Raw genomic sequence first — 10,267 nt, 5'->3', positions numbered from 1 at the left:
GGCCCCTGGCCCCATCGGCCCACATCCTGGGCCAGGAAGCTCACCATCCCCCCTAGTAATCCATTCCATCCTTAGAGACAGACTGCTGGAAAGTTCTTCCAGGTGTGAACAGCTGGGGGCTTCTTGCCACAGCCTGAGATGAAAATGTGACGGGAAAGGGTGAGAAGGAGGGGAGGCAGGAGCCGTGGTGTGGTCTCTCCCACCATCCCTCCAGCAAAGTCTCCCAAAGTGGCAGCTTCCCGCATTACTTGACCAGGTAACAGACTTACCTGGCAGTGATGAGACCGTTCGGAGCACAGGTTAGGGGACACCGTGCGAAAGCCAGGCCAGGCTTTACCCCGTGGCCCCTCACTAGCCAGCAGGGAAGATCTCCCTCCCCCCAGGTGGGATCTGCACACCTCTGATCCGAAGGTTCACTTCTGCTCTTTCCAGTGTTTTTTGAGGAAGAGCTAATTTCGTTTGGTTGTTAAAATAACTTTTTGTACCACTTTTAGAGGGTCTATTCAATAGAAATGAGTCTGCTATACAAATATGGAATTTGTTAATGGCATGGAACTGTAATAAGCTTGAATGTCTATCAATAAATAAATCATAATATATCCATTCTAAAAAATAAATAAATAAATAACTTTTTGTAAACTTGGGATTTAGAATAACTTTCCATTTTTAAAAGTTTACGATATGGTCATCCCCCCCCCCGCCCCGAATGCTTATTTTGTGAATTGTATTATTATTGTCATTTTGCTCTGATTCTGAAGTATCTTATGGGCTTTTGGGAAAGAACAGGAACCTAGCCCTGAAACTTGTTACCTGTGTCAGAAGTGAAACTTGATAAAAATAGTCCCTGAGGCTCAAAATTAAGATTTTCTTCTGATTCGTCCTCGATCTGTGGTTGTAACTCTCTGGGAAAGTGTGTTCAACCAACAAACTAGGATTTCATGTAACCCAAGTATCAACCGGCCCACGTATTTTCAACTTGCTGACAAGAAGGTCAGACAATGTGGTCAGTCCCAGGGACACTGCTGACCCCTGGGAGCACTGGCCCTGTCACCCGGTGTGGTCTCTCACAGACTGTCCCCTCGCCGTGGGCGTGCCTGTCTTCTGTCCCCGTGAGGCCGTAGGTCCAGGACGGTGTGGCGCTTGTCTCGTTCGTGCTTGAATGCCCCCACAGCCCTGAGTCCGTCCAAGGGGCCCAGCCTCTCCAGACACGCTTCTTACCTCCGCCTTTGTCCCCACACCGGGCGTGGCCTCGCCGTCCCTAGAAGTCACTGTGCTCTCCCACAAACCAGTGTCTTCCCATTCATCTTCTGTCAGGCGAGAATGTCCCTTCCCGGGACCCCCTGCTAATCTGGGGTCAGAATTGTGTTCACCTCTTCTTCCTCCGGGGCACGGTCCCGCTCCTCCCACCGGGCCCTGACCTTCGCCCACGGCCCGTGTCACACCCGTCACACCTCGTTGTAATTACATCTTCACACGCTGCAGGAAGACTTCCTTGAGGGAAGGCAGTGTCCTTCCTGCCCCTGCAGTACTAGCCAGTGCCTGGCTCTTAATGGATCCCTAAATAGTACCCTCCCCCGCACCCCACTCCCACCCCCATTTGCTTCCACCTATTTCAAAGGACAGGCAAGCGTTGCAAAGTGCTACCAGGCGATCATTATCCTGGCTTCCTGCAGAGGGAGAGGCCCCGGGCCTCCCTGAGCTGCGATTCCACCTTCTGAGGGGCTCTGCCTTCCTCTTCCAGGTTCCCCCTGGACGGTCTGGGGCCTCAGCCCTTCTCTGTTCAGAGATGGTGGGAGAAAGACTTGGCCAGCTCCCAGGGAGAGCCCTGGTTCAGCTGCACAGGGACCGTCCATCTCTTTACTCACTTTCCGTGGGCCTGACCCTGAGATACAGGAAAAACCAGCGGCCCCGCGTGTCTTCCCAGTCAGCCTCCAGAAACGGATTACAGGAGCTAGAGGAATTGGGGCTGCAGGCTTGGCCCTGAACCTCAGGCCTTTTTGAAGGTGGGACTTCTTGGGGGGCGGGGCAGAGGTGCAGAGAATCGGCCTCGGGGCAGCAGGGACTGTCTTCCAGGGGGACAAGGGCTCAGGCCCTCAGGGGGTAGTAGAGTTGATCTGTTGCCCACCTGAGGAGCTCTTTGGGGACTGGTTTCCCAACCTCACCAACTCCTTCCCAGGCCCCAAGGGGCTCCATGTCCTGCATAGAAATGGAGGAAATCCCTGCTCGCCTCCTGGCCCTGCTTCCTTTCCCGTCTGGAACCCGGAAAGAACCCTCCTCCCGGGTGTCCTAGTGCCTGGCCCACTTGTCCTGTCTTCCCAAAAGCAGTGTCCTGGGTCCCCACAATTCCCCTATGCATCCCACTGCCCCTGCACAGTCCGATAATTCTTTTCTTGGAAGTCACTTTGGAGATCAGCATCCTTCTCACTGAAAGAGGGGAAGACAAGCAGGAGGAACGTCAGGCATTCTGCCACTGGCCCTCCCCTAGTCCCTCAGACTCCACGGAGACCCCCAGGGGGAACCAGCCAGCCCTCCTGCGCCTCCGTAGCCACCTCGCTGTAAGAGCCCACTCAGGGCCACCTACGCCCGCCTCTCCTTCAGAGCGCTCCTTGTAGAAAGGGACTGGAGCCTGATGGGTGTTTGCTGAACAAAGTGTCCCAGGCGAGTGGCAGAGAGGGGCCCAGAGCTCCTGTGATCCCACCCAGGGCTCTCCCCACGTCCTACACCACCTCCTGCAGCTCACTCACCACCTATGTGTCCTGTCACCTGCTGGCCTCCAGGGCCCTCCCCTCACGCTTCCCCACCTGCCCGGCCTGCATAACACCCACAAGACAGGGTCCGGGGAGGATGACCAAGACAGGGCTCAGCAGACCCAGGTGAGGGATTCAGACTGCTGGCGGGGATCAGCGTAAGGGCCTTGGCCCGGGATGGGTATGTGGGGAGGGGGTGGGCATGCACTCAGGACAAGAGTCCAGAGAGAAGGTTTGGGACATGGAAATCTTGAGAAGAGGCCAGGACAGTGATACTAACCACGAACGGCGGTCAGGGGTCCAGACGTCAGCTACCGGTCCAGCCGAGTTGTCGTCCGTCTGCGGCCGGCCCCAGAGGCCCAGTGCGGCTAGCGTCAGGCAGACACGAAGATGACTGAGGGTCATCGGGCTTGACTCAGCCCCCGGGGAGGACGGAGGACAGCCCAGGACGCTGGACACGTCCCTGTGCCTCACAGCCTCTGCACTGAGCCAGGGCGGAAGCCGAGTCTGAGAGCAGAGGAGTCTCAGCGGGAAGACCCCCGCCCTCCGTGGCTGCTCAGTGCTGGGAACTCTCCTGCTTAGGGGTCACAGACTCAGTTTGGGTCACAGGGATCGCTCACTTCGCTGTTGGAAGTGTACATGTTACGTGTGTTGGTGGGAATGGGATAGGCGTTGAAGAATAAATACTGTTGTGAAGGGGGCTTTGGACTCACTCTCCTTAGCAGAGGCAGTGTGGAAAGCACAGGGGCTGGGGGGAGGACACCTAGAACGGAAGGGAAGTCGGGGAAGCAGGTTTGTGAGTCACCTGGCAAAGGACCAAACGCAGCTGCTCCAGAGTGGCTGTCACCTGATAGGACTTTATTGCCAGAGAATCATGCCCCCCGACCTGAGGAGTATGGCCCTTTGGATACCCACCCCGCTGCCCCCTGGGAGGAGAAGCCCCCAGGTGGGGCGGGGGAGGACTCCCCAGGGGCTGGGGAGAAACAGTGCTCAGGACAGGGGTCCCCAGGGGCGCTCAGGCCAGGCTGGGGCGGGGCTTCTCCTTCTTCTTCAGTCTGAGTCTGTTTCTCTTGAGCTTCCTCATCCTTGGCGTTTGGCATCGTTTCTGAGCTCGGATGAGCCAGAGCCCCGCGGCCACAATTACGACGAGCAAGAGAAGAAGCAGTCCCTTGGCCAAGAGGCAGAAGTAAGTCGCCTTCTCCGAAGGAAAACCGGGATCTGGGACAGAAGAAGGGAGAGAGAGGGGGGCTCGCCAGGGGGAGGGGAAGTCCGGATTTGGAGGCAGACACCCAGCCCAGATCCCACAGAGGGGTCTCAAGTTCACAGTCAGTTGATATTCCTTTGCCAGTGTCTCTGGAACTATGTGTTCTGCTCACAGAAGCTCAGGAGCTGAGATGCGAGGAGCAATCTCAAGCTGAGCGAGAGACTCGAGAGCCTTTGGAAGGTGGGAGCACCAGCCCCCGCCCCAGTCCAGGGGGCAAGGCCCCATGGGGAGGAGTGCGGTTCTGGGTTCCAGGTACACACCTGGGAAGAACGGGGGGAGGGTGGTGGTAGCTGGAGGCCTGCGGTCGCTCAGGGGGTGCCCCCGGGGGCCTGGTACCTGCACAGAAGGGCCCGGCAGGGATGAGGCGGGAGGCGATGCTGCTGACAGGGTTGCTGGCCCTGCAGCTGTAGGAGAGGGCATCGTCCCCAGGCCGCCAGGACGTGCTCAGGGCCGAGCTCTCGTGGACTGTGTCCCTGCCATCCTCCCAGGAGATCCAGCTGTAGGTCACGTCCAGGCCTGCCTTCTCCACAGAGCAGGTCAGAGATATATTGCAGCCATCTTCCTGAGCAATCTCAAAGTTCACGGTGACACGAGGCTCCGACAGCCGTCCTAGATGAAGGAAGGACATGAAGACCCTCCAAGGAATCAGGGCTCGGGTCTGTTCTCTTAAGGTCCTCAATCCTGGGGTGACGGGTGTGCCTTCTGAAGGTCTCTTCACATAAACAGAAACTAACATAACCCAGCCACCATGAAATCTGGTGCCAGGGCCCCCGGGCAGCTGCTAAGGCAGAGAGAGCTGCCTATGGCATTTTCTACGTGCCCCCCCATGTCCTTGCTTTCTCTCCCTCACCTGTGCACCCCACCTTCCTCCAAACCCCATTCTGCCTCCTTGATCCCAGAAAATATTATCACACCTCCTGGGGGCATTTATACTTTAATCAGTGTCTCTGCAAGATTCAAGTTAGAATATCAGTCAGCGTCACAGGCACTGAGAAATCTGGCTCAGGCAGAGAGGAGATATTGATTAGTAGCCCTCCCATGGCACAGGAGGATAAAAGGCTCGGGACTAAAGATGGCATCCATCCCCAGGATGCAGAATCTCAGTGGGGGAGAAGGGGCCCTGGAGGTCTGCACACGAAGCTCCGGACCCCTCCCACTCCATCGGGAAGGTCCAGGGGAACAGCCTGCGTGCCCAGGGCCTCACTGATGCGGGTCACTCCGCCTGTGGCCGCAGCTCAGACACCGGGCTTGGGCACGCTGGAGACTGTCAGCCTTCCAGTCCCCGCCCCTCAAACCATAACTCAGTCCCGAGACCACCGCTCCTTTGTGTGCAAAGCTCAGGAGAGCCAGAAACAAGCAGCGCTAGAGTTCCCAGCCTAGACTCACGGTAGACACGTAGATTGTAACGCTGCATGGTGGAGATCTGCGATGTCCTCAGGTTGACCTGAGCCTGGTACAGCCCTGAGTCCTCCCAGCTCAGATTGTTGATGTGCAGGGAGTAGCTGGGGTCCAGGAAGCTCACTCGGCCCTCGTATCGAGGGTTGGTCACCATGACGGTAGCCGGCTGTGTCTCTTTCCCCGGAACCACGGTGGCAAGCCTTATGTAAGAGAACCAGATGATGTTCTCAACCTCTTCATCGGCTGGTATTTCCAGGCGGAGGCTGATGGACTCCTGAAGGACCGCAACTACTTCTTCTGTATCCACATCATCTCCAGAATACCCTTTGGCTGCAGAAAAAGGAAGAACAGATGGAAACAGCCCAGCTCGTGTCTCCGGGCTGCTGAGCCTGGCGGCGGGGCACTGATGTGGGCGCACCGGTCTCCACCGCGCGGCTTCCGTGGCCCCGTGCTCGATCCCGTGCTCCATCCCGCGCCCAGCTGCCTCTCTGGCTCTCCGCCACACCTGATGTGAGCACCTACCAGGGCTTGGCTTCTGGCTGGGCCTTCACCCTCCACATTTTTCCTTCGCCGTTGACTGCAGTGGGCTGGTCCCCCTTCTATATTCCAGGCTTCCTCACCTCTTGGCCCTGCACCGAAGCCACACCCTATTCTCTCTACGGCAGAAGAGCCAAAGCATCCAGCCCCAAGACTTGCTAGCCCAAACCGCGGCGGGACAGGAGAGCAGAGGGACGGAGACGCTCCCATCCCAGGACTGCCCTCTCTCTCTCTCTCTCACCTGCCTGGAGCCGCAAAAGCAGGAGCAACCACAGAAGGGCCCCCATGTCAGCAGCCCCGTGCCCCAGGAGGTTGACCTGCTCGGCCCCCAAGCCAATGAAGGAGACAAGCTGTCAGGAAGCTGCTGGAGACAGTGACTGATTGGCAGTCTCTAGGAGGGGAAATGCTTCTCACCCCCCAGCAGCCTCCAACTTCCTTCATCCCCACTAAGCCCCTCCCTGTCCATCTTGGGAAGTTCTCTCTCCGAGCCTGATTGCCCGGCTGGTTCACGCACTGACTCATGCTTCCTGTCCATCAAACACCACTCAGATCCTACTTCCTACGAGAAACCTTCCTAGGCGCCCTGCCCCCTGTGTTCCCAGACACCCCACCGCTGCCCCACCTGGAGCTCTTGGCCCTCAGCATACTCTGGGTCAGCTCTCGCTTGGCACTTCCTATATTGCTATGATCCTTTGACCTTATAAGCATTTTGGTCTCCCCAGATGGACTCCGTCTTTTGGGACATCTCTGTATGTCCCATGCTAGACGCATGTAGCACCCAATTGGTATTTCTGGAATAGATGAATAAATGAAGTAGTCCTATGTTAAGCTTGCTAGGTTCCCACTTGAGAGACTATTCAGAGGAAGAAAAATTTTAATAACCCCCTTAAAAAAAAGCACACTTTGGGCCTGAGAACCCATCTAGGTTGTTAATATTATGGAAAGACTAACTTGTTCTGTGAGACTATGACGTGGACCAAAGCTGGAGGAGATCCAACAGTGAGTGCTGCCCAGGACACCGTGGTGGCCTTGGGAGACACCAGTCTCCATCGCTGGTGTTCAAGCTAACACGGGCCAGTCTTGGATCGGTGGGTGTCTACAGCATCTCTGGCATCGGATGGGTACTCAGACAGGAGAACCTTTACGTTTTTTCGAATACTCAATCCTACAGGTCTGTGCTGTGATCGGGAAGCAAGAGTGAAGCCCTCAAGATAGATGATACCACAGAGGCAGATCTATCAGCCCCGGTCCTGTGGCAGCACCTCATGTCTTCAGGGTATCAGATTCAGCACCCGTCAGATACTTACTGAGCAGCTTCCGTGGCCCAGGCACTGTCCTAAATTCTGAGGGATTAGCAGTGACCAAGAGCTTTAGATCATGACTTCGAGGAGATCAGGGGCTAAGATCTGACCGTGGACAACTAACTGCGAGTCTGATGAGTTTCACCCAAGGACTCATCTGGGGAGCCAAGGACAAGGGGATTTAGCAAATTTGAAGTCAGGAGGTCGGAGAAAGCCTTCCAGGAGAAATGACCTCAAGGGTACTAGGATCTGCTAAGTGAAGAAGAAAATGAGGTGGGCAGTTCTGAAAATTCAATTTGGGAGCATCAAACCTTGGAGGTTGTGGGGTTTTTTTAAATGTAGATGAAAACTTTCTTATGTAGTCTTCCCAATTAAAAAAAATTAAAGCAAAAAAAAAAAAAGGAGAAAAGAAAACAAGGTCACGTGCATAATATCCAGAGTCTAAAGTGTGAGTCTATCAGTTGTGGTCTCTCAGAAGCAGGTGCCGGGGCTGGGTGTGAAGGAGGTTTCCTCTTTGTGGAGGGGAACGCCCTGTAGAAGATAAAAGGGAAGGAAACAGAGTCGGGCAGGGGGAGCCCCTCCATGCAAAGCAGATCATCTCACTCTCCGCTAAGTCAAGTTGCTAAGTTGGTGGGGGCTCTGGGGCAAAGATCCCACCCCCTCACTGTGCTGTCCCGGCTGGGCCTGCCCAGGAGGAGCGGGAATGCTGGAGGCTGCATTGGAGGCCGTCCGTCAACTACACCCCTGCAGTGGAAGACAAGCTCTCTGGAAAGGGGATCCAGGGGCACCTCACAGCTGTTCCACGGGGGTCCACCAAAAGGAGCTGTGTTCAGATTGATTAGACCTGTCTCCATCAACAAGAACAAACAGCACATCATGATTATTGAGTAGAAGGAGATAATTTTCACACACACACACACACACACACACACACACACCCTCCCAGTCCAATGTGGAGAAAAGACTTCTCAGAAGATGATTTTCATTCTGGCTCATGGATTGTGATCCAAACTCAACTCCATTTCTGTCTCTCACCATCCCTTCACTTTTTAAAAAAGATTTTTATTTTTTTAAAATATTTTTTAAAGCTTTTTTATTTATTTGAGAGAGAGCGAAAGAGCGAGAGCACGAGCAGGGGGAGGGGCAGAGGGAGAGGGAGAAGCAGGCTCCCCACTGAGCAGGGAGCCTGACCTGGACCTCCATCCGAGGACCCTGAGATCATAACCTGAATGGAAGTCGTAGGCTTCACCAACTGAGCCACCCAGGCATCCCAAAGATTTTATTTTTAAGTAATCTCTACACCGAACATAAGGCTCAAACTCACAACCCTGAGATCAGGAGTCCCGCATACTCTGCCAACTGAGCCAGCCAGGCACCCCCCACCCCTTCACTTTTATTCAGTAGGGTGGTCTTCTCCTGTCCCAAATGAGAACTCTGGTCTTGATTTCTGTCTCAGTTCAGAAATGAGAACTTCCTGTCTCTTGTAATATACAAAATTCCAAACTTAAATTCAAATCACTCTCCCCTTCCCCCGGCTTGGGTCTGTCTCGGGTTGGAAGCCTACACTGGGGAATGGGAGAGATTCTCTCTCCTCACTCCCAGCTTACCCCGGCACCTCTGCTGCCCTGAACTTCCTTCCCCCAACTCACTTCCTTCCCCCCACCCCCCCACCCCCGTCTCCAGGAGGGTGGGCATGAAGGAGAGGTGATGGAATCGTTCTCACCTGGCTGAGTGGCTTTGCTCTCTGTGGGTCTGGCAGATGGTTACGATGGTCTCTTCTTTAGAGGAGCAGTTTTATGGGTTCTTAAGAGTTTCCACCGGTTCCATCTCTCCTACCCTTGACCCAGGGTGGATACATCTCTATTCTGGGTTGGTCCTTTGAAGGTCCTCCCACAGCCCCTGGACATCTGGCCAACTGTCCCCACTGTGTGGCACCAGACCCAGCAACAAGGCTGTGTCTCATGGCTGGTGCTCGGTGGCCCGCCATATTCCTTGCTTGACACCAAAATCTACAGCATACACTGCATTCTGCCTGCCTGCAAGGACTCTGATCTCAGTGTACGATGGTTTCCACTCTCTCAGGCCTGGTGTAGGTCCCTGTCCCCTTGGACCCACCCCCGTGAGGCCCACGTGTCAAACCTCCGCAAGTCCTCTCTTTGACACCCTCTCACTTGGCTCGCGTCCCTCCATTGGAAGTGGTGCCGACTCACAATAAAATAACAGCTGTTTCCAAAGATATCTCTTTCCAGTCTCCCACTGTGAACTCCCCACCCGGGGTGAGGGGTTCCAGAGCAGTGATACAAGTTCCCCTTTGTTCCCGTTGATCTGCTGACACCTGTCTCCTAGACACCTTGGTGGGACCACGCAGGGAGGCTTCCAGCTAACATCCTGCATGCAGCAGACACTTGGGGTTCCCCTCCCGCAGCCCCGGGCCCCGCTGATTTCTGCTCTGCTGTTGGACAGCTCCATGAGGGTTCCCCTCCACCCTGTTTGCACCTCTGCTTTTCCCTTCTGGGCCTTTCTGGGAAGCAGCGGAAGGCCACTCAGCCCCGGCGCAGTGCCGCGGGAAGTCTGGGGAGGGAGTGTGCAGACCCCTGAGCAACCCCAGCCACTGATACACCCTTTATTGGCTTTCGTCCCGTTCCAGGCTTGTGTTCCTCATTCTTCCCGGCTGGCTTCCTGGATCACCTCCCATAAAGACGTCCTCCACCCAAGTCCATGTCCAAGGCCCTGCTCTGGGAGGAACCTAGATTATGATACTATCGTACATGATAAAGTAGTTGAGCCAGTAAAATTTAGATCTTCTGCCTGGATTTTTAGGGGCAAATACGTTAATGAGAAATAAGCCCCCCGCCCCAGTTCTCCTGCCATAACAACCTTGGGAAAGAGGAACCAGGGAGAAGCCGGTCCTGCTCTGACGGAGGGGAGGGGCGGCGATATAGGGTCATGCACATGTCTTCTATTCTATTCTACCCGCAGGGTTTGCCTTCTGTTTTTAAATGTCAGGGTTAACAGGCTGG

At 55.2% G+C, this 10,267-nt stretch overlaps 1 protein-coding gene across 1 annotated transcript; it reads right to left on the bottom strand.

Annotated features, from left to right (window-relative positions):
* Positions 1-3,584: 3,584 nt before the first annotated feature.
* Positions 3,585-6,356, bottom strand: SLAMF9 (SLAM family member 9). Its single transcript, XM_036091426.2, has 4 exons — positions 6,188-6,356; positions 5,398-5,739; positions 4,348-4,620; positions 3,585-3,965 (listed from the first exon to the last, which is right to left on the bottom strand). Exons 1-4 carry the CDS (start codon positions 6,231-6,233, stop codon positions 3,763-3,765), a joined length of 864 nt encoding a protein of 287 aa, XP_035947319.1. The 5' UTR covers positions 6,234-6,356; the 3' UTR covers positions 3,585-3,762.
* Positions 6,357-10,267: the final 3,911 nt, after the last annotated feature.

This window comes from Halichoerus grypus, chromosome 7 (assembly GCF_964656455.1).
Source record: "Halichoerus grypus chromosome 7, mHalGry1.hap1.1, whole genome shotgun sequence".
NCBI classification, from domain to species: Eukaryota; Metazoa; Chordata; class Mammalia; order Carnivora; family Phocidae; genus Halichoerus; species Halichoerus grypus.
This window is presented reverse-complemented; position numbering and strand designations above follow the sequence as displayed.